Raw genomic sequence first — 24,379 nt, forward strand, 5'->3', positions numbered from 1 at the left:
AACCAACAACAGGCAGTGGATTGGTGGGGCATCGGGATCCTCACCTACGAGCTGATCACCGGGGTCTCACCGTTCTCCCCGGAACAAAGCGAAAAACCGGACAGCTCGACGATATCGCAGCGCATACTCAAATCCGAGCCCTCTTATCCGGACTCAATGAGCCGGAACCTCAGCCGCTTCATCAAGAGCTTGCTGATAAAAAATCCACGCTCGCGACTGGGAAGCGGTCCCAGGGACGCTGCGGAGGTCAAAGAACATAAGTTCTTTGGTCGCGTTGGCTTCGACTGGGAGGCGCTGGCGAGGCGCGAGGTATCACCGCCCAAAGTCCCCAAAATCATCCACGAGCTCGACACGAGCAATTTTTCAGAAGAATTCAATAAGATCAACGTCACCGAGTACGACGGCAAAGTCCTCCGGAATACCTTTAGGGTGTGTTTTCCTCACTTGTTATTTAATTTCATGTATTACACAACAAAACGAATAACAAATAATATTATCTTTTTTCCTACAGGGATACACTTACGTATCACCAATCATCATGCAGAATACGATGCTGGACGATGTGAATCCTCTGCTGGCAAACCGATCGCCGATGTCGCCACAGCCATCGGTGAACCCCCGGCTCTCGGCCCTTGAGGCCCATCTACATTACGAAGAATCGACTTTCTTCATTAAGTATGAGTTCGAGAACAGCGAGCTGCTTGGCGACGGGACCTACTCGGTGTGCCGGCGCTGTCGGGATCGCGAAACAAACATCGTTTACGCGGTTAAAATAATGTCCAAGCGCGATATCCAGTATCGGCAGGAGCTGGAGCTGTTGAGTGCGTGCCAAGGCCACCCAAATATCGTTAAGCTCATCGACGTGCACGAGGACAGCGCGTACGTGTATATAGTCTTAGAGCTTCTAGCGGGTGGCGAGCTACTGGCACCGGTCAACAAAAAAAGGAGAAGCACGGAAAGTCAAGCCAGCGAGATAATGAGGCACCTGGCCTCCGCGGTCAAGTACATGCACGAGCAAGGCGTCGTCCACGGGGACATAAAACCCGAAAACATCGTATTTAAAAACCAAGGCGACGATCTCACGGTGAAGGTATTTATTATTATTATTATAGATTTTTTCATTATTATTGTTGTCGTTGAGGATGGATTTTTCACTGGGTACATTTGTTTGATTCCGAGCAGATAATCGACTTTGGATACGCCCAGTTGAAGAACGCCTGCCAGCGAAAACGGACGCCCTGCTTCACGATACCGTACGCGGCGCCCGAGGTGATAACGCGCAGCACGGGCTACGACGAGCGTTGTGACGTGTGGAGCCTCGGGGCAGTCATGTATGCAATGCTTTCGGGCGAGACACCGGCCCAAATAGCCCGAGGTGGTGACTTGGCTTACCGCATCACCCAGCGCGACATTAACTTTGACAGCCCGAAGCTGTGCCACAAGCTCTCGGCTCTCTGCCGCGGGGTTCTCAGGGGCCTGCTCTGTCTCGACGCGAACAAACGCATGGGCTTGTCCGACCTGATGCAACACCCCTGGGTACTCGGCCCGTACGCTCACTACCAGGAAGTGCCCGAACCCTACTGGCTGAACGACCTCCAGGACAAAGAGCAGAGGCGCTGCAAGGAATTCTCCAAAGTCCCCACCGTTTACAACTGCGCGGAAAAGCTCAACCCAAAGTTACAAACTAGAGCCGAGCCTCTGGGCTGCAAGCTCTGTGGTTTGGCTCACAAAAAGACTAGCGACCACCAACCAGGACACAAAGCAACATTGCATGCCCAGAACAAATGCAACCGGGAGTACCACACGGGTAAATATTATTTATAATTATTATCATTTTGTTTTGTGTTTTTGTAATACTTATCGTTTCAATGTGACTAATGTATAGTGTCCCGTGTCGTTGCAGGGAAGCCATGCAGTACAAAAAAACGAAAGCGTTCCGGCTCGATCGAGTTGGTGGTGGATGCGTCGTCCGGGCCCTGTATCGCTTTAACCGGAGCAGCAGAGCCGAGCAGCACGAAAAAACGAAAGCGTTCCGGCTCGATCGAGTTGGTGGTGGATTCGTCGTCCGGGCCCTGTATCGCTTTAACCGGAGCAGCAGAGCCGAGCAGCACGAAAAAACGAAAGCGTTCCGGCTCGATCGAGTTGGTGGTGGATACGTCGTCCGGGCCCTGTATCGCTTTAACCGGAGCAGCAGAGCCGAGCAGCACGAAAAAACGAAAGCGTTCCGGCTCGATCGAGTTGGTGGTGGATGCGTTGTCCGGGCCCTGTATCGCCTTAACCGGAGCAGCAGAGCCGAGCAGCACGAAAAAACGAAAGCGTTCCGGCTCGATCGAGTTGGTGGTGGATGCGTCGTCCGGGCCCTGTATCGCTTTAACCGGAGCAGCAGAGCCGAGCAGCACGAAAAAACGAAAGCGTTCCGGCTCGATCGAGTTGGTGGTGGATGCGTCGTCCGGGCCCTGTATCGCTTTAACCGGAGCAGCAGAGCCGAGCAGCACGAAAAAACGAAAGCGTTCCGGCTCGATCGAGTTAGTGGTGGATGCTTCGTCCGGGCCCTGTATCGCTTTAACCGGAGCAGCAGAGCCGAGCAGCACGAAAAAACGAAAGCGTTCCGGCTCGATCGAGTTAGTGGTGGATGCGTCGTCCGGGCCCTGTATCGCTTTAACCGGAGCAGCAGAGCCGAGCAGCACGAAAAAACGAAAGCGTTCCGGCTCGATCGAGATAGTTGGGGAGTTGGCATCCGGGCCAGTGACACGATCGAGGAAGAGGCGCTTGGAGCAAGCCCATTCGTCCGCGATCAGTGACACTTTGGACAGTAGCCACCATTCGTATTTCTATGTGACGATCAAATCGTCCAAGAAGGCTAGGCCTGTGAAAAAGGCCCGTCACGACGTCCCAACTATTACTATAGACTAACGATACTGTACTAAGTACGATGAAGTGCGAAGTACATAACTCAAAAAAATTTTTTACAATTAAAGATATTTTTTAAGCACAGACCAAAGGACGAAGGTCTTTACTTAAAACGTAATAGTGTAGTTTATTAGTGTTGTATCGATTGTCCTGTGTAAAGTGTAAATGATACGTTGAACATCATTAAGTGATGTACGCGCCAAGAACCGTAAGGTGTTTTTTCTAGTGATATATACCATTGTTACTTTACCGAGCGACGATTCTTTTAATATATATATGTATATGTTTGTATGAGAAAAAGTAATATTAAAACAAATATAGATATATATTGTACATCATGAGTTACTCTGGTGAAAACAAATTATTTTGCACTGTTAAAAAAATTCTTAAATTTAAGGACGTTCGGTAGTGATTGAATTTTCCAACGAATTTTTCTGAAATTTTGACTAGACGTTTTTATTGTTGTTACAATAAACCAGTCAAAATTTAAAGAGGTTCCTCTGTTTCGTTTTCGAGATATTGAATTTCAAAGTTAAGTCATTTTAACACTGTCGCTTATGGAAGAACTGACTGAATCACAGTTTTAAGCAAATTGGGCCAGTGAATTTGGCCAATTTTTTTATATGTTACAGACAATGTTATTAATTTGATGTATACCAAGTTTTGCGACGATCGTCTGATTCGTTTATAAATAAAAAATTAAATAAAAGCTCGACCGAAACGCAACGGCAACGTCGCAAGTGGCGGGAAATTCAAAATGTTCCAGGATGTTGATCAGTAAATATCTCAATATTATTGTAGATATTTATGCATTCACGCATAAAATACAAGCTTACGTGTGTGCGTGAGTGTATGTACAGAACGCCCACCCCTTCCCTTAAAAAACAATAAATGTTAATAACACGCTATTTATTTTTTTTTTTAATTTCAAATTTATTATTTCTTCTTAAGATACAATTTTTTTGCACATTACAAAATCACATGCTCATAGTTTGAATCACTCATCTTAGAAATCATCCTACTTATCTGACGTCCCATGCTGTATGAGACATGTCAAGTCATTTAAAAATTCAAGTATTTTATTTACACTGGTAGCTCTTTTGATTAAAGGGCTTTGCCCATTTATTACAAGTCTTTCTAATTACTCATTTATTCATTTTTACTACACTTTTATGATAAATCAGTAACAAATACTTACAGCTTTATCACAAAAACATTGATACACGAACGCTGTCGTAACCGACGCAGCACGCAGCAGACGAGCAGACAGTGTAGAGTGTGCAGAGACACCTGATGCGTGTACATGAAGACCCGTACGACGTTGCCAAATCTTCATTCATCGCTGGTTTCCCCTCACCGCGCAAATGTTTCCCCCCGCTAACACTACCGAACGTCCTTAAGAGATATTTAAGAGACATTTGTATCTTAAGTTTCATAATTAAGTAACTGAAAATAATTTAATATACAATATTGTAAATTTTTTAGAGAAGCTTATGAAAGTTAATAAAAGCATGTATTAAAATCAATGAAACTCAACTGAAAATAAAATTTGGTTACCGATTATTAACATTCATAAAAAATTTTATTTATTGTTCAAAAAGTTCTTAAATTTAAGAGATATTTAAAAGACACTTGTAACTGAAGTTTCATAATTAAGTAACTGAAAATAATTTAAAAATAGGTTATTACAAATTTTTTAGAGAAGCTTATGAAAGTTGATAAAAGCATGTATTTAAATCAATCAAACTTAACTGAAAATAAAATTTGTCTACCGATTATCAACATTCATAAAAAAATTTATTTATTATTAAAAAAGTTCTTAAATTTAAAAGATATTTATGAGACACTTCTAACACAAGTTTCATAATTTAGTTACTTAAAATAATTTAATACAGGATATTATACATTTTTTAGAGGAACTTATTGAAACTTGATGAAAGTATGTATTAAAATCGATGAAACTTAACTGAAAATGAAATTTGGCTACCGATTATTGACATTTATAAAAATATCTATACTTCGAACGTAAAATTTAATAAATTTTAATTTTTTACTAACTTAAAAATATTAAGACACAGAAAAATTAATAAAAAAAAACATTTAAACATTAAGTGGATTTTTATATTTTTATGGATGAACATATTAAATTTTGGCAACATTGGTGTTTATGTAGTAATTTATTAAAACATAATTGTCAATATCTCTTTGGAATGATTACAATACAGTTATTAATTTTAAAAGTAATGAAACTAGATTATATATGTACAAGTTTTTGTCTTCCTCGCTCATGTTCAAGTTTAGGTGAGCTGCTACGGTACTGGACTACGGCGCGAGAGATCAGGGGTTCAAGACCCCGCTACGACAAATATTGATCCACCCCTTTTTTCTGTTTCAGTCATGAAATTGGTATTTTCATAATTATTATAAATAATCAAATGCGAATTTTATAACTAATTGTTGCGTATACATACATATATAGTACAGTGCATAATGAATACTTGAAAAATTAAGAAATTCTCAACAATCATGACTCATTTAAATGCATAATACATAAATACATAAGAAATACTTAAGTGTCCATACGTTTACAGCTATCAACAAAATTGCATTAATAATAAACGTACGGAAATTTTTTTCATAAATATTAATATTTTAATAATTTTTTTTAAATACCTACATCTTTATTTTAAAAGATATGTTGTTTAACTACTATACAAATGATTATTACTTTTACATATTGATACCTAAATAATTATTACTCTTTTTTATTAGTTTTTTAGATATAGTTCTTAAAATTACGATATTCTATTGGTATTAAACTCATAAACTATTTATTAAATTTCAATATTGTGTTTTTAAACCTCAAAACTGGTTTATGAAACTTGCTTCCAATACATAAATATTAAATTTAATACATATTTTTCTAACAGTGTGGTTGTTGCATAAAAGATTATCATGTTTACTTAATTGAAATGTCTTATGTACGTTGATTTTTCCCTTACATCATATGTGTAAGTATATAAAGACACCAATAATGTGTATCACCGTCATTATGACTTAAAAATATGTGCCCAAATTTGAAACTCCCGTTCACACCAACCTGCGATCAATCTGCTCAATGTCTCGATCGAACCAATTCATTAGATGCACGCACAATTCAATCGAACAGCTACCGCGCGGCATCTTGCAACCAAAAGTTGTAATTTTTTTTTTCTTTCCCTATCAAAACGCTTCGGGTATCCGACACAGCAATGAAAAGAGTAATATTTTTCATATGCACACAGAGGAGCGTATACGTAAAATGGTCCCACAACCCAAGGGGCACAGATTCACGCGCTCCCTCTCATATCAAAATCTCTAACGCCTCTCACCTCTGCGCACTGAGGGCATTCAATTAATTCAATTTAAATAATTTGTTGGCATTACCTTCAGGTTACATAGCCATTTGTAGAAAGTTTCTTATAAATAATGACTAACAACGTATTACATACAAGAGAGAGTGTACATACATATGGAAAGATATTATTATCGAATTACATGTATCAAACTTGTGGGTGTTATATGTTTTTCCCTATTTTACATTATAGGCTGATAATATATAAACTATATTTTTATCTAAATTTGATAAAAAATTGATAATACAGTATGGTCCAAATTTAATTATTTTACGTAGATTTACTAGCATTTAATTTTAAGTCTTTGTGTTTCAAAAATTTTACGTTGCCGAAATATATTTATGTTCTATCTTTAGACTCATTACATTCACAAGTGCTGCTATTTACAATGTTAAATCTAGTGAGATCGCAATTAAAAGAGGTGTGTGACCACTTATTCTGCTAAATATTATAGTGGATCTTCTTGGAAGTTTAAAACCATGAAACTAAGGTTTTTCTTTTAGTTGTGATAAAATTTATAATAAATTTCACATTTCACAAGCATTCATCATTCAGTTTACAATCAGCGCCATCTTGCGTGGCAGATTTTGAGTTAAAAAGTGTAAAGTTAAAGTGCCACTAAAACTCTCAGAAAATTCTCCGCCAGACTGCCAGACACCGCTAAGTATAAGAGGTTGAACTGACAAAATGCACTACTACCCACAAAACATTGATGATACCAATATCGTATGGATGCCAAATTAACGCCAAATTCCATCACTATAATGTTTTTTAGTTATCTGTTGTCAAAATGTTACCTTTAATAGACAACTGATAACTAAAAGACGTCTTAGTGATGGAATTTGGCATCAATTTGGCCTTTATACAATAATTAAAAGCTTGTTTGGACTTAATACCTATATAATTATACCCGGACACTATAGCCTACTAAGTTTTTCAAGTAAATTTATAGAATGTGAGCGTAGGGTCTACCAGAGCCGATCCAATAGACCCTCCATTGCGGACACTGGCGTGACAAGTTTTCCTATTCACTTTCTAAAATGTGAGCGGAGGGTCTAGCGGAGCCGATCCAATAGACCCTCCGCTGCGGACACTGGCGTGATAAGTTTTCCTTGTGAACCTCAAGAATGTGAGCGTATAGGGTTTAGCGTAGACGATCCAATAGACCCTTCACTGCAGACACTGGCGTGATAAGTTTTTCAAGTAAATTTATAGAATGTGAGCGAAGACATATTACAAATTCCCTAGTTACATTTACTAGACTAGTAAAAATTCTCCACTACTATATAGTGTATTCACCAAATTTCGATCTTTAATGCATGCATGCACGCGTATGACAAACATGACTCAAAGGCCGACGGCCGATAAGAGATTTATCGCAGGGTACTGCCCTATTGACAGAAATGTAAGATTCTGCCTTACCGACACCAAGGATCGGTAAGTAAGGAACATTAGAAACAGACTGTTGATGTACCGGCCGATGATATGAACGGTGGTCGATACGACAGATACCTACTTCTAATGCGTTACTGATATTGCCCATTCGGCATGGAAGGTATTCAGATCGTCGTCGGTATAACAGAACTATTCAATAAAAAACTCATCGGCCGTCGGTCTTCGAGTCATGTATTTCTGTACGCTTGCATTAAACATCGAAATTTGGTGAAAATACACTATTAGCGGAGAATTTTTACAAGTGAATTGCTTGTATAGGATTTATTAGAGCGGCTCCGGTAGACCCTCCATTAACATTCTATAAATCAAAGAGGAAAACTTATCACGCCAGTGTCCGCAGCGACAGGTCCATTGGATCAGCTCCGGTAGACCCTACGTAAAAACGCAGAAAATTGCACAAAAATACCTACGTACGAGTGGCCAAAAGTGGCTCCTAAAATTCTGAATCAGAGCAATCAGGATAGGAGCCATTTAATCAATTATAAACCAGCCGCAACTCATGGAGCAGCTATAAAATAAAAAAATAACGATACGTGTGTTTTTGGCGGCAAGTTAACAATCTATCTTATGCTCAAAAATTTATCTTCAAAAGTACAAACACATAGGAGGTAGATTTTTTGGTAGAAAATAAATTGTTAACTTGCCGCCTAAAACACATGTATCGTTATTTTTTTATTTTATAGCTTTATCACGAGTTGCGGCTGGTTTATAATTGATTAAATGGCTCTAATCCTGAATGCTCTGATTGAGAATTTTAGGAGCCACTTTTGGCCAAAAAATAAAGACCGCTAGATGGCGCTGATCCAAATAATTATTGCTATTTACAGTAAAGTCACTTTATGAGTTATAAACCAGCCGCAAATAATTTTATAAATAGACGATAAATAGTTGACATTTTTTATGCTACTTGCGGCAAGCTCACAATTTATCTTTTACCTTAAAATCGACCTCCAAAACCATAAATATTCTACTTATCTAATATGGCTCATAAAATCGACAATATTTACAAAATTACAATACTCTAGACCTTTTACCATTAACTCATGTAAGCACAAATTAATCAGTCGAAAAGAGACAACTGAAGAAAAAAGGTCTTAAAAAGAAGCACAGTCACACGAAGAGTCTCCTAAGAATGGAGCATCGGATCTCACGAAATAAAAAATACATTAATCATAGAGAAGTAAGTTTTAAGTGTTATAAAAAATCGACCTCCAAAAGTATAAATACGTAGGAGGTCGATTTTTGGGTAAAAGATAAATTGTAAACATGCCGCAAATAGCACAGACCATGTTAACTTTCCATTAAGTCATAGAAGAACAGCCCTTCGACTTTAGATTTCCAATAAACAGTTAACTTATACAATACGTACATAGCAAAATTTGTGTTACAAAAATCTTGAATCACGATCCAATATAAGTATACGTGAATTATTCAGTCTAAAAGAAACGACTAAAGAAAAAAGGCCTAAAAGAGAAGCACAGTCACACGAAGAGTCTCCTAAGAATGGACCATCGGATCTCACTTAATCAGAGAAGGTTGGGTTCTTTGTTTATTTATATTACTTAAAACTTACTTCCCTGTGATAAATGTATTTTTTATTTCGTGAGATCCGATGCTCCATTCTTCGGAGACTCTTCGTGTGACTGTGCCGTATTGTAAATTGTAAATTTTAAATTGTAAATTTGCCGCAAGTAGCACAAAAAATATCACCTTTTTATTTTCTATTTATTACATTAGTTGCGGCTGGTTTATGAATAATTAAATGGCTCTACTGTGAGTAGTAATAATTATAAGGATCAGCGCCATCTAGCGGTCTTCATTTTTTGGCGAAAAGTGGCCTCTAAAATTCTCAATCAGAGCAATCAGGCTTAGAGCCATTTAGTCAATTATAAACCAGCCGCAACTCATGGTGCAGCTATAAAATAAAAAAATAACGATACATGTGTTTTTGGCGGCAAGTTAACAATCTATTTTATGCTCGAAAATTTATCTTCAAAAGTATAAACACATAAGAGGTCGATTTTTGGTAGAAAATAGATTGTTAACTTGCCGCCAAAAACACATGTATTGTTATTTTTTTGTTTTATAGCTTTATTATGAGTTGCGGCTGGTTTATAATTGACTAAATGGCTTTAATCCTGATTGCTCTGATTCAGAATTTTGGGAGCCACTTTTGGCCAAAAAATAAAGACCGCTAGATGGCGCTGATCCAAATAATTATTGCTATTTACAGTAAAGTCACTTTATAAGTTATAAACCAGCCGCAAATAATCTTAGAAATAAACGAAAAATAGTTGACATTTTTTATGCTATTTGCGGCAAGCTTACTATTTATCTTTTACCTGAAAATCGACCTCCAAAACTAAAGATATTCATATGGTTTAATAAAATCGACCATATGTCATTACTTAGTAGTGATTACTATAATTACTACACATAACTTCATGTATATCTTACACCGTGCTCTCTTTACCAGAATGATAAAATCCAAAGTAAATATATGTATAAAGTTAAATATATATATATATATATATATATATATATATATATATATATATATATTTTACAAATCTCTTTCCCACGTAACGATGTAACAATTATAAGTTGTACTTAAGTTAAATGAAATAGAAACCGTCTGCTTTGCAACTTGTATGCGGCGCGCGCTTTCATGCACTCGTACAGTCGTATACGTGTTTTTGTGCACTCATACTTGTTTTTGTGTAGATGTCGTGACCGAGCTTCCGTACAAACGCACTGCGAATCTGCAGACAGCGCAGACATTTGTCGGCGCCACTACGAGTAAGTATACTCTGGTCAACTCATCGTTGTGCACCGTATTTAAACTTTAACGTGTGTTACTTTCTCGTGAGTGTAATTTTGAGTTTCAAGATAGTGCCTAGACTGCCTAGAGGTAGGAGTCGATATTCTCACGTGTCGTGCCGTACATGGGTCAAGGTATCGGTCACGTGTGTGTACTCTCTTCTGCCTAGTGTCCAAGAGTCGGAAAAAATAAAACAAAAAAGACGCGCCCGAAAAGCAAGAGAGAGGGTCTGCAATCCCACAAGATATAGTATAGGCCCCCTACACACTTGTGCATCCGCATCATATCATACCTTTCACACCAACAAATATATAAAGGTAATCCGGAGCAACAGACGCGCGTAGAGTAGAGAGTGACCAGTTGGTCGTCTATAACCTCTTAAGCGGTGGTGTGTGCTTGTGCGTGCTCCAACAGGCAGTGATTTTTATCGTTTGATTAATAGATCCTACATCATCATCGCCTAGAGCAGAATGGCGACAAAGGCGAGCAAAAAAGCCGCGAGCTCCTCGACTTCGACGGGAGGAGCCGGCTTTAACGTCCAGCTCCCGACAACCTCGACTCCGACGCCGGGCAATACCGGCGGCACCTCCACCCGAGCATCCCGGCCAGGCAGTCCGCTCAGCCCGACCCGTTACTCTCGACTCCAGGAGAAGCATGACCTGCAGAACCTCAACGACCGACTTGCCTGCTACATCGACAAGGTGCGTCACCTCGAGTCCGAGAACTCAAGGCTCACCAGGGAAGTGCAGAGCCACCAGGAGACCACCACCCGCGAGGTCTCAAACATCAAGTCGATGTACGAGCATGAGCTCTCAGATGCCAGGAAACTCCTTGACGAGACCGCGCGCGAGCGCGCTAAGCTTGAGATTGACACCAAGAGGCTCTGGGACGACAACGAAGATCTCAAGAACAAGTACGTTAAAGTTTTTATCTTCTAGATTTTAGTTTTTCCATCGTTCAGGCCAGTGTTTTCTTGAGCAGGATTACCATCCCGTGAAAATGCTTAGAGCATCATTTGCCCAATTATTAACGTTATTAGTGTATTATGTGAGTCTGTTTGTTCTCCTGAATTTTAGTCCTCTAAATAAATTAATGATTATATGATGGAACTGATTTACACATAATTGTTTAGTAGAAACATACGCTTGGTTGTTTCATGGACAAGCGGCATCTCCGGTTTTCTCAACCTTATTTTAAAGATAATAACATTAAATTATTTTGTTTGCATATAACACATTTCTACCCATGTTGTATCGAACGTTTAGTATTTGTTTTTTAATCATTTGATTCTTACAGTGCAGAGATTCAAATAAATATTGAATATTAATGCAGTATGAATTTGAATTTTCATTATGATTGTTTCCAAAATCATTAGGAGCCTAAATTATTGTGAAAACAATACCAGTTTGCAACACGATTTCAAGCCATTAATCTTGACTTAAAAAGTCAAGAATAAATAATTTATTGACATTATTCTCACTCACACTAATGAAAGGAATAAACAAACATGACAGTGCTTGGATGTCAATGCTATTTTTGTACTAAAAAAATATCTTCTTAAGGTACTCCAAATGTGCCTTTGCATTGTCTCAATGTAGACACAATAACAATTAAATTTTAACCTACGAGAACTACATGTAATGAACAAAATCGAGTATTTGATGTTTCAAGATCAGCTACTCTTGCCAGTGAAATCCATCGAACCGCAAGAGCACCTAGATACTTAAAACTCCCCTACAAAAACTCGTTCGTCTGGTAACAAAATCCATCCACATCTGCACTTTATTATTGATACATGTCCCTCTCTTCTGCTTCGAATAAAATCAATCGTCCGTCGTGAAAGCCAATATTTTCATCTCTTTGAAGTTTGTGGTCGAGTAGGTACTATTGACAAACATAAAAAAATTGGTCCCAATCCAAGGGAAAGGTGAAGGTGTAATACTTAGTACAATTGTTAATGTGAAAAGAAAGTGTACTACATAAAAAATTATGACGTTGCCGGCGAGGATTGCGTCACGGCCCACTATGCGGCGATGATGTCAACCTGCACACGTATACGTGCACGCACGTATTATAAATTCGTTTGCCGGGGAAAACACGCGTGTGTGTATATGGACGTGACGTGATGTTGTACGTTGTACCCCAAGGAACGCGAGAGCCACCGCCTGACCTAAAAACATTGACTCCTCGGAGAAGAAAGGGAGTTTTGCCGGTTAGCTCAAGAGACGACGCCTTAGCCGTGATGGTGTCCCCGTGAGCTTTTACCGGGTGCTCTTTCTCTCTACGTGTTCATGTATAGAGAATCTCCTCGATACGGCACAAGGCTATTTTTACTGGCACGCACATCGAGCTTGTACGCGTTGCCGATCTACAAACTTATCGGAGAATTTGGGGTTTTTTTTTAATGGCAGATCTGTGATTTTGAAAAAAAAATCGGCAACACTAACTACTACAGATCCATTAGTCTATCTTTAAAATTATCATGAGTGGGATAAAACCTAATTCGGAAATACAGATAAGTACTTGTGTATCGGTAGGATGATAAATGGCTCTTTTCTTTTACAACAAAACAATAAAAGAAAAATGTCAACTGACAACGCGCGAACGTCAATTTATTAATGTACATTGTTGTGATGATTCCTTTGAAGCAGTTTTACAGCTTCGCCACCGATAATACATCCGTTCGATTCCTCCGCGTATCTCCTCACTTTTATCGATTCGTAACGTTTATTAACAGATTAACTATAAATAATGTCTCTTCACAGAACTGCGTGTCCCACAATTTTGAATCCCCTTTTTTTACTAATGCACGTTGACAAGTGTTTGTTTGCCTTGCTCGGATACGCGCGTAAGTACACGTGGGCATTTATAGTCTGCAAACTTGGCGCTCGAAACGAATTTGGCGATGGACGAAGGTTGTCTTTGGATGGAGTATAGATAAACAACAAACGTGGTTTTACTTTTGAAATGTTCCGATATGTTTGATTTACTCAAGAAAAAAAAGGATTATTCTAAAAAAACTTGGATTCAATCACAAATCCACTGAATTGATTACTAAGCATGATTGACTTTAACAGGCAAATTAAGGAATTTTACTAATTATCCGCTGAAATCTTCAATTATATATTTTTCTCAGGTCTGAGTTATCCTTACAAAATGTCTCATCCACACAGACAGACTTTTTCCAACAAAAAACAGTTGGAATCCGGCAGTAAAAAAGTGACCTCCTTTTCGATTTTGCTTTGAAATTTCGAGTCACCTTAAGCACGCTTATCTACTGAACATGCGCTCGCACATCGGGAGACGTAATATTTCCATGAATGCACGTAAAATACTTGTCCTGGGAATTATTGCACATTTATGAAGGGTATTATGATTCATTTATAGCAAATAAATAAACATTTCTTTAATTAATAAAATTTGTTTCAATGCCCCTTTACTTTTACGTCGAGTTAAAAAAAAAAAAAAAAAAAAAAAAAAAAAAAAAAAAAAAAAAAAAACTTTAATTTCGACTGATACTTTAATTGTTATTCGTGTAAAGAATAATCATCGTATATTTATCAGGTTTTCTAGCAACTTTTTTTAGTTTCTTTGTTTGTTATCGTACATACTTCAGGTCTGAGCGCATCGCAGCTCGTGACTTTAAAATCTGTTTTTGTTACTGTTCCCCGGCACTTGGATAACTCATTTTCACGTCAGTGTTCCATCTTCAACTGTGATTGAGCAACTATTTCTACAAGTGATTAATGAGGCCAACGTGGACAAAATGTTTTTTCACCCGTTGCTCATACGAATTCGTATCAATTGAAAAACCAACTGACTCCGTGTTTCCTTGAAAGAATTTTCAACAATTCCAACGACGATAACTATCCAGTTTTACCGACGCGCGCACTACAATTTCAGCAGAAGAAGATAAACGCAAAATACCCAGTCGAACAATAATTTTACCTCCTCGGTCGTCGTGAACAGCAAATCGCATTGGCTAAAAAACGGCCTCCAAAAAATGCAGCTATTATTTCTCTCCGGCGACAGAAACACAAAAAAAATGGCCCGCCGAAATCACGCATTGTAACATATTTTGCAACGCTTATGCAAGACATTTCGATTTTGAAGAAAAAAAAGGAAAAAAAAGACTAGAAGCAGTCCTTTCTCTGCAGCTTAATGAGATACACACCGGGGCTAACTAATATGCGGATATGGCGAAAAAATTAAGCATAGGCGGATGGAAAAAAGAGAGAGACGTAGGGTGGGCCTAAAACGTGAGCTGACGTCAAGTTTATGAAAGAAGGGGAACTCCATGCACGCGGCCACCGCCCTTGTGGAACGATGTATGTGCGTGTGTATGTAATGCCCACACTTCTTCGTTAGCTTTTAACTTGTTTCTGTATAAGTATTATATTTTTTTTCTTCTTCCAGGCTCATTTTTATCTTTTAAAAATTTCGGCGTTCGTGTAATAAATTCGTTTATTGTTGGCATAGGGTTTTCATCCATCAGGATGATTCCACGTGATATTCGTTTTTATGTATTGAATTTTTGTTAATTGAATTAAACACTTTTGAAAAATATACCATCGTTGAAGCTTTAAAGAAAGAACTCAGTGATTGAGTAGTTCGATTCAGCTATGGATGTCGAATTGGTCGATGAGAAAACAAATTAACTAACAATTTAGTTTATCAGTATCGGTGTTCATTAAATGATAATTATTGAAAACTTGTGATCGACACGTGGCTAGTGTAGCTCAAAGTATGAGGCGTTGAATGTAATTGTGAAATATACAAAAGCCAAATGTCCAACGTTTCCTTGATTGTACCAACTTTAAAATTTTAATCACTACATGGATGTATCATCGGTAGCGGATTACCTGAAGAGAAAAATATGGCAGAGTTATTTTTGAAATTTCTCCCAACGAGTATGTCATTGTCGAATTCTCACCAAAAGTGGCTGAAATAAGTTTTGCACTGAAATAACAATGACAAAATACGGTACTGACATTCGATAAAAATGATTGTAATGAATTCTCATGGCCAATAACATACTTTTGTCGATACTCGGGAAGAGCCCTTGAACTTCCGGTACACGTGTTGGACGAGTCATCGCTGTACAAGTAAGGGGCCACACTTGAAGCACGCGCAGCCTCAACCATCGACTTTCCCAAAAAAAAAGTACGAAGTTGCCTATTCCCTCTCCTTCACTTTACCATTTGATTTAAATATGACCGATGCTCCGGCAAATTTGTTGGATTTGCACTCGAGAACCAGAGACCAAAAGCTCATGGTTTTACCGTACGACTCGCATTACACTCTTTTGCTTATATATTATATTTGGCTAACGGTTCGGTATTCCCTGGCGTATACTTTCAGACCTTTACGATCTGGCGTGTGAGTGTGGCTGTGTGTGTTTGTGCAGAACAACATATATCCCCTGCTGAGTCGCTCCTTTCTTCCTGTCCTCCTGTTCTTCTTATTCGCAGATCTTGACTCTCGATTGCTGCTGTTTGAATACATTTTCCCAATTTGTTTTTGTTGTTTTTGACGAAAAAAACAACTTTAGTTACATTCATTTATTTATTTTTATTTGTTTACCATATATGTACAACAAAAAACCTATCACACAATCGGTAATATAATTAATCACACGTAGAAAAGTAATAGCAACGATGCGTTATGCGCATATATAGGTATTTCGAAACAACAAAAAAAACCAGTCGACTCGACTGTTGATAATTGGTTTGTCTAGCAGAGCGCAATTTGAGGAGAAAAGAGGTTTAATTTGAACGTACGTCGGATGATATTTTTAGAGCTGACGAGATGTCTTTCGACGGAAAGGAATTTAATATAATACAGAGAAAGAAAAAACTCCGAGGTCGCTCGCGTGATAAAAGGTGGCATGGTACACACTAGACAGCTTTGTTTAATCTTCCGCACACCGCGTAGGTGATGTTAATTTACTTTTTGAAGAAAAAAAAAAGTGTATGATCGACCAGTGCTGAAAAGACTCGTAAAGCCCCTATTGGAGTATAACGACGAAAACGACCACCACCTGCCCTTTAAAAGTCTCGACTCCGTGACCGTGAAAAATTTTCCCAACAACACACAGAGAGATAGGTTTGCGAATATCGAACGGCAGAACCTCGTGAACTAACTATACCTACTTTACCTTGCATTTATATACACTTACCTGAGGGTTTAAACGTCGCTTTGGGCTTCGCACACTTGTCGGGGCAAACGCACCGCGGTAATCGACACGACTACCAATGCTGTAACCTTTTCCCCATCGATGGGTATCCATATGCTTTTATTTTCTATAACGACGAGCCAAACGACAGTTTGTAATATACTGCAATGACCAAGTCCCCCTCCCCAGGGGAATATCTACGTACGGGGTGTCCTGTCCAGGGGGGAGTTTAGGGAGTGACGCGGGTTCAAGTATAAGCACATACGCGTGGCAAGTGAAATAAAATTCTCTATGTGGGTCGAAAGTCGCGGGCTAAAATAGAACGCCCAGACGCTCGGTCGTACGCACCCCTGACCGTCCAGCTATATTATGATCGCGATGCGTCTTGGCCGTAGATTAGACTCACTCGGCGAATGGCTGTCGATCACGCAACGATATCCATCCGTGATGTATGGAAAACCATTGGTTTTCCTCCATGATCGGCTGAAATCTTTGCTGGCGGTGACGTACGGTCTCGAGAATATTGGTGTTGCTGTCATAGTAGGCCAAGGATATTCCGATGCATTTTAGAGGCGATGTGGACGTGTGTGTGTGTATATATATATATATATATATATTCCTTGAGGTATCCCTCGGTGTGTGCAAAATATTACAGGAGGTGGGGAAAAATGTACACGTGTCTGGAATTTTTTTTCTATATAACATGGATCGTAAGGATGATGAAGCGCGCGTGTGGCTATTTAACAATTTTTTGTTCATACGTTTCGGTAGTATTTTTTTAATTTATTCATATAGTGCACTGGTTATTTCAACGATAACCCGTTACTCGCTTCATCATTTTCTTCATCGTTCGAGGGGAAAAAAAGATTTCTTTTTAATCGAGGGATGCATACCGATTTCGCTCGTATTAAAAAGATCGGCAATCGGGTGGCAAACCTTAGATCCCAATTTTTTTTTCTACACCTTGGCGTGCCAACCTATGTTCTTGGTTGAAACAACAAATCCTATATCGTGCCCTGTATATGTATATGCATATATATATATATATATATATATATATATATATATATATATATATATATATATATATATATATATGCATATACAGCAACACGAATCTTTTGACCCCCGTAAAGCATAACCCGGTGGAAACAAACGACGTACCTCCCCTGCAGGTAGGGAAGTAAAACGAGCATTAGCATTGGCCTGAAAATTGCAAATGAAAGCGAAGGTAGGGCAAAGTGTAAAATGTATGGGCACAGCCGCGTCGAAATTACACACGCCGTGAGTCAGACGCACCTATACTATGCAAAACATCGTATGGACTGAATTGAGTTTAGTTATTGGCGATAAAAACACAGGCACTTACAATTGTTATCGCTTTTCGATGCTGGATGCTAAGAGGAAAAATTACACGCATCAGCGTGACAAAGATCACATGGTGTGGGTCTACTCATTTTATATACCCATTGCTGTATGTCGTGGGTTAATTACGCGAACAAGGCTTTTTTTCTTCTTCTTTTTACTCCGTGATATTTAGGGCGAAAATAAGTATCTTAGCCCATATTTTCTATACTTTGGTGTACAAAGATCGGTATGTAAAAACAAAAAAAACAAGAATCTAAAAGTAGCTACCCCCGACACCCACGAAGATGAAAGAGATAAAACGATACGTAGGATGGAACGATACACAGGCTCAAACGATCAAAAAGCTTCGCAGGGCCTGACATCCGACTTTCACTTCCGCGACCTGATGTTGGGAAGATTTTAAACCGGTTTTCAAAAGGTGACTTCATTAATATAGACTGCTAGAGCACGATCATTGATTGTACATCGAATCAACCGATCGTTGAATCTAATCCATCACCTTCCCCCTCGAGAGGTTTTTTTCACAGTTAAAGGTCTGTAAGACTGTTAGTATCGCTTGATTACGTTTTTTTAGGACGCCCACGTCATTTGTACAATGCTGAACTTTTTAGCGTCATGAATCTTTGCTCTGCTCATTGTCATAGGTGTTAAAACTCTTGGAAATTTTCCAATCCTCGGGTACCAGTAACAAAACTCTGTTGATTCAAATCTGTCACCCAACACTAAAAAAATTACTTTGTATCTTCGCAATAATGGCTGTCAAGTCCCGGATCAATTCAACTGTACATCAGCAGAGAGAGGAAGACCGTCTACATACTCGCCCTCTCCTCATTTTAACGAGCTCGCGTCGCTCCTTTCTCGTCTCTTACCAAGTGTTGTACTCGACAATTGATCTGCTCTTACTTTCACGGTTTCGTGTCTGTCGATCGTTTGGCGCTGATGAATTCGCGACGATCGGTAAATTGGGTTACCGATCCCAGGGATTGGAAAATGATGCATTGTATATTTTGAAAGTTGTTGAAGGAGGAAAATAATGAATGACAGCGGGTTTGGCCCGGTATGTTATATTGTAGTCCGTGCATGGTGTAGGTGTATACTCGGCGCACGTGTCGCGCCAGATGCTCGGAAATCATTCCGGAGGGGAGCCCTTGCTGTGCTGCTTGGGGCCATTGACTTATTTTCGGTGAACCGTGACGAATGACGGTTTTTTTTTTTTTTTTTTTTTTTCTCTTTCCAAAAGCTTGTGTATTTTTAAATAAAATTAACTGATGGTAAAAATTTTAACGGCGAAATTCGTAACATTGCAGGCTTGAAAAAAAAACAAAGGATCTGACTGTGGCCGAGCGCAATTCGTCCCTGTTCGAGGGCCGCTGCAATGACCTGCAATCCCAGTACAATCAATCTCAAGCGGAGCGCAAGAAACTGGCCGATCGCGTGCGCGAACTCGAGAAGGAGGTCGAGCGTCTCGCAGCGGTGCTCGACGAGGCGCGCAAGAACCTGGAAGAGGAGACCCTCCAGCGCATCGATCTCGAGAACCATATCCAGAGCCTCAAGGAGGACATCAGCTTCAAGGACCAGGTCTACCAACAAGAGCTCACCGAGACTCGTACCAAACGCCAAGTGAGTTTGTTGTTTTTACCTTTGCCACATCCATATAACATTTCAATGATTATCAATCCAACCATGGCTAATGATGATGATGATGATGATGTTCTTGCAGGTGGACATCTCAGAGATAGATGGGCGCCTGGCCGAGCAGTATGAGGCGAAGCTCCAGCAGTCGCTGCAGGAGCTGCGCGACCAGTACGAGGCCCAGATGCGTGTCAACCGCGAAGAGATCGAGCTCATGTACGAGAAGGAGATCAAGAACCTCAAGTCGCACGCGCAGCGCAACAGCGGTGCCGCTACCCTGGCGGTTGAGGAGCTCAGACAGGCTCGTAGCCGCAACGAAAGCTGCAACGCTCGTATCAACGAGCTTGAGAAGGCCAACAACGCGCTCAGTGCTCGCATACGGTTGGTACACCCTATTTTTGTCTCTCGTTTACCATACGTGTTGCGATTAGTTGCTTTGACTTTTCTTTCTTTGTTATTATCTTTCAACAGTGAACTGGAGAATCAGCGAGAAGCCGAGCGGGCAAAACACACCGAGGGCCTGGCTGCTCTAGAGGAGGAGCTGTCACGCATGAGAGAGGAGATGGCGAATCATCTCCAGGAGTACCAAGACCTCATGGACATCAGAGTCGCCCTCGATCTCGAGATCGCGGCCTACAGGAAGCTCCTTGAGACCGAGGAGGCTAGGCTCAACATAACGCCCGCTCAGTCGCAGAGTAGCGTGTCTGGCCGAGAGACCCCAAGCCGAGCTACTCCGGTGCGTAGTAACAAGAGGAAGCGCACCCTGCTGGAAGAGTCCGAGGAGCGCACCACCAGCGATTACAGTGTCACGGGCTCGGCACGAGGTGATGTCGAGATTACCGAGGCCGAGACTCAAGGCCGCTTCGTCAAACTGACAAACAAGGGTGGCAAAGTGAGTCAACACGCCAGTCGTTGATATTTACTATTTCTTTTGTGCGAAAGTTTTATTATGCTTTATTTTATTAAGCTATTTTTTTGCATTGAGTTTTAACTGTAAAAAGTATTTAATAAAGTTTTGAGTACGTTGTATATTTATTTTGACACCAACTTCAATTCTGGAGTCACCAACTCAGCTATTGTACTTTTTGTATCTAGGAAACATCTCTGAGCGGTTGGCAATTGATCCGCAAAGCTGGAAACTTGGAAACCATCTTTAAATTCCATAGGACGGCTAAGCTCGAGCCGGGTGCAAGTGTCACCGTTTGGTCATCTGACATCGGCGTGACTCACGAGCCACCCACCAATTTGGTGATGAAGAGCCAGAAATGGTTTGTTGCCGATAACATGACCACTTTGTTGCTGAACAACGATGGAGAAGTATGTACAATATACTGTACGTCCCGTTGCATGCCATGGATAACACAAGTTATGATTTTTACCCAATTCCTTTCCTGTTTCACTATACACCTCCTTTCCTTGAAAACATTCGAATTTACTTTCAATCAATGATGAATAAAATTTTGCTGTTTCTTTCAGGAAATGGCCAATTCTGAGCGAAAAAAACAACAAATGTCCACATCTGTGTCACGACACAGGGAAAGTTTCTTGAGATTACCTGAAGAGCTTCATCATCAGCAGGTAATCTGTGCGCATTATACTTTCATTTCTACAGCAATTAGAACTGTAATTGAACTAATATTCTACTTATGTATCGTTGTATATATATATTTAAATATATTTATGTACATTTAATATTGATAGTCTTTAAATTGAATAACAATAATTATTGCACCACAATATACAAATTTTTCATTGTGATTATATTGCGTGCACACATTAGAATTAATATTTTAATATAACAAATTTGGGATTGGTATATTGACGCTATTACCTTTTGTTCCTATAGAGAAGAACTAGTTTCTTCAACTTCTTTTAAGTACGACGACACACAGCTCTGACGAGCAAGTATACGTAAGTTGAGCACAAATTGATCTAGCTATCGCAGATACTACAAATTATCTTCTAATGTTTACCTATACTTCTATACTTTTAATTTACTTAACTCTAAATACTGGCACAGTAAGTAAAATATATATATCTTGCTTGCTTTGTGTATATAACCTTAGAACAATTTTTCAGTTTTGGGAAAACTATTTCGAAACTAATGGGTCATAGTAATCTTGTTTCTCTGTTCTATTATCTTAATTTCATTACTGCAATCACTTTTTGTAGCAAATCAGAGCTGTCTGTCTTTTCATTTATTTGCTTCGTTGCTAACATTAGTATTAAAAAACATTGATGAATCACAGTAATATATTTCACTTTACACATAAAACATTCAAATTCTAAGTTTTCGATATTAACATTAAAGATAATCTTTACTTATCTTTTTGACGATAAAATTTGTTTTTTTTCTTCAATTTTCAGGGAGATCCTAGGAGTGATGAACGCTGCTGCCTTATGTGAATTGAATGAAGATAAATATTTAAGAAGAAATACTAATATTAACAGAAAAAAAATATTTTTCCTAATTAAGCTTAATAAGTAAAGGCATTTTACGCTGTATGAAGTCGTTTCTAAGTAGGACGCAAGAATTTAATTATCGTTAAAAAAAATTGTAGAATTCATCTTCGTCACTTTTCATTTGAAAAGTGAACGTAATTTATTATTTTTTTTTTTTTTTCAACTTGTCGATCCATACTTAAAATCGATGCCAAATATAACAAACAATACTTCCAGATTGCCTTTCAATCTTTTCACTTTTAACTGCACAACGCTACAATAACTTGAATCTTGAAATTTAAATGTAATAAGTTATTCAAGTTATATTTACATAAGTTAAATTAAATATTTGAAAAAAAAATATGAATTCTATTTCTATTAAACGATAAAGTAAAAATGCATTTAGTTTTTTTGACACACCTATAAATAAGAATAAAAATATTTCTTATTACTGTCATCTAAAAATATATTCTAACAAGGTAACTAAATCTTTCATTAGTTAAATACTTCGTTCAATTTCGTAATTATGTATTAACGAATCATGCTACAAAATCATAAAAAAAAAAAAAATTAAGCGTTTATTGAATTAATCGTTATGGTAAATAATTTTTATCTCCCTGTGTCATCCTGACTTGATAATTAGTTTATATATCTGTATAATTACTTAGACATAAGATGACTGTTTTGTTGGATATAGCAGTACATCACACCTGCCAGAGTAATCTCAGAAATTTTTATAGTAATAAATTGTCGACCGCCTTTTTCAAAGTAAGATCTACTAAGAGCATAGAGCACTACAGATTTTTGTATACCGCAAGTTGAATGTAATAAAAATTATGTAAATTTGACAAAATACTGAAAATCTTTTTATTTTAATAAAAACTGACTTAAATTTTTTTATTCACATTTTTTAAACATTCCCTCCTTTAATCATTTCAATCATTGTATGGTGTATGTAAAATTTTTTATAAATTAAGTACTAAAATACAAATACATGAAAACCAAAAGTATAAGTATTGGGAAATGTAAAACATCAGATACACTGAAATATAACTACAGCATTGGTATGCATTTATTAATTTTTTTATTATCGTTTTTGTATATGTGTGCATGTGGATGCGTGAGTTACAAGTTTCGCTGTTCTTTTACACATTGACAGCGTTTACTTTTCATTCATCACATGTAACGATGATAAATATTTATACATAATATCGAGAGGCTTCGTCTAAGTTTGCCTCGAATTCTGTATGCCTAACGGATCGACAAATATCAGAAAACATGAGGAAAAATAAAGAACAAACACAAATTCTTATACACTCACTTTATTGACCGACTTATCGTAGGCGACAATGACAAATATGCGTTGAATCGTGCAAATCAGTAATTGTCGTTTTCTTTGTTTTTTTTTTTTTTTTCTTCGTCTCTTAAACTTTATAATAAAAGATATGCAAAAGTAACATAATGATAATAATAGTAATAATAAATCTATATTTACGTATACTCTAGTAATAAAAATAATCGTCAATGACAATGATAATGACTTAATATAACAATCGTTTTTCGGCATATAACGTGTACGTATTTATAATCATCGAGCACCAAAATTCAAAGGACACATACTGCTAACTCGTTTTGCGCGGGTTTCTTACGATTACGCAAATATTATGGTATTAACGACAAAATATTACGCAAACATGTTTTTTTTTTTTTTTTTTTTTTTTTTTTTCTTTCTCCACATAAAATAACATCTCAAGCTTTCATTGTAAACCTTAAATATCCATCTTCGCCTATGATTGCATAGAAAAAAAAATATCATAATGTAAAGACGATCTCTCCAATGTGACTGTTTATCTCTTTATAATTTTTTTTTATGCAATGCATTTTGCGGACATTGTTGGCCTATTTTTTATAAAATAGGATGTGCATTGTTGAGAAACTGATGACGTTTTATTGTTAAGTTTTACATGAAGTTACGCTTATTTATTACAGTAGTATTTGTTGTTATTATTAATATTAATATTATTATTATTTATTATTATTATTGATTACCATTCTTTGTATGTTGGAGGTGCGCTTTTTTCCATTTATTAAAGAGGCTCTTGCCGCGCGCGTTCTAACTTGTTTGTGTATGAAAAAAAAAAAAAAAGAATAATGAACAAAGTATCACACGACGGTGTGGTG

At 38.1% G+C, this 24,379-nt stretch overlaps 2 protein-coding genes across 4 annotated transcripts in view; both read left to right on the plus strand.

Moving 5' to 3' along the window:
• LOC106647447 (ribosomal protein S6 kinase alpha-5) overlaps window positions 1-2,913 on the plus strand; it is a 36,592-nt gene extending 33,679 nt beyond the window's left edge. Inside the window, exons 5-8 of the mRNA XM_089588900.1 lie at window positions 13-429; window positions 512-1,090; window positions 1,183-1,807; window positions 1,904-2,913. Of these exons, the coding sequence (XP_089445026.1) occupies window positions 13-429; window positions 512-1,090; window positions 1,183-1,807; window positions 1,904-2,913 (2,631 nt within the window). The remainder of the gene's footprint in view (window positions 1-12; window positions 430-511; window positions 1,091-1,182; window positions 1,808-1,903) is intronic.
• A 7,583-nt stretch (window positions 2,914-10,496) lies between these two features.
• On the plus strand, window positions 10,497-23,079 carry LOC106647618 (lamin). Of its 3 annotated transcripts, XM_014364117.2 has the most exons (9): window positions 10,497-10,898; window positions 11,024-11,494; window positions 19,432-19,744; window positions 19,845-20,137; window positions 20,228-20,648; window positions 20,852-21,073; window positions 21,233-21,334; window positions 21,603-21,667; window positions 22,124-23,079. In XM_014364117.2, the coding sequence occupies exons 2-8, from the start codon at window positions 11,052-11,054 to the stop codon at window positions 21,630-21,632; spliced, it is 1,824 nt and encodes a 607-aa protein (XP_014219603.2). In that variant the 5' UTR covers window positions 10,497-10,898; window positions 11,024-11,051; the 3' UTR covers window positions 21,633-21,667; window positions 22,124-23,079. The 3 variants fall into 3 exon arrangements, with proteins under 3 accessions (XP_014219603.2, XP_014219600.2, XP_014219601.2); XM_014364114.2 differs by lacking the exon at window positions 21,603-21,667; XM_014364115.2 differs by lacking the exons at window positions 10,497-10,898; window positions 21,603-21,667 and having other exon boundaries at window positions 10,907-11,494.
• Window positions 23,080-24,379: the final 1,300 nt, after the last annotated feature.

Source organism: Copidosoma floridanum, unplaced genomic scaffold (assembly GCF_036245765.1).
Source record: "Copidosoma floridanum isolate Cflo_tuat_1 unplaced genomic scaffold, Cflo_Japanese_pri ptg000007l, whole genome shotgun sequence".
In the NCBI taxonomy this organism is placed as follows: Eukaryota; Metazoa; Arthropoda; class Insecta; order Hymenoptera; family Encyrtidae; genus Copidosoma; species Copidosoma floridanum.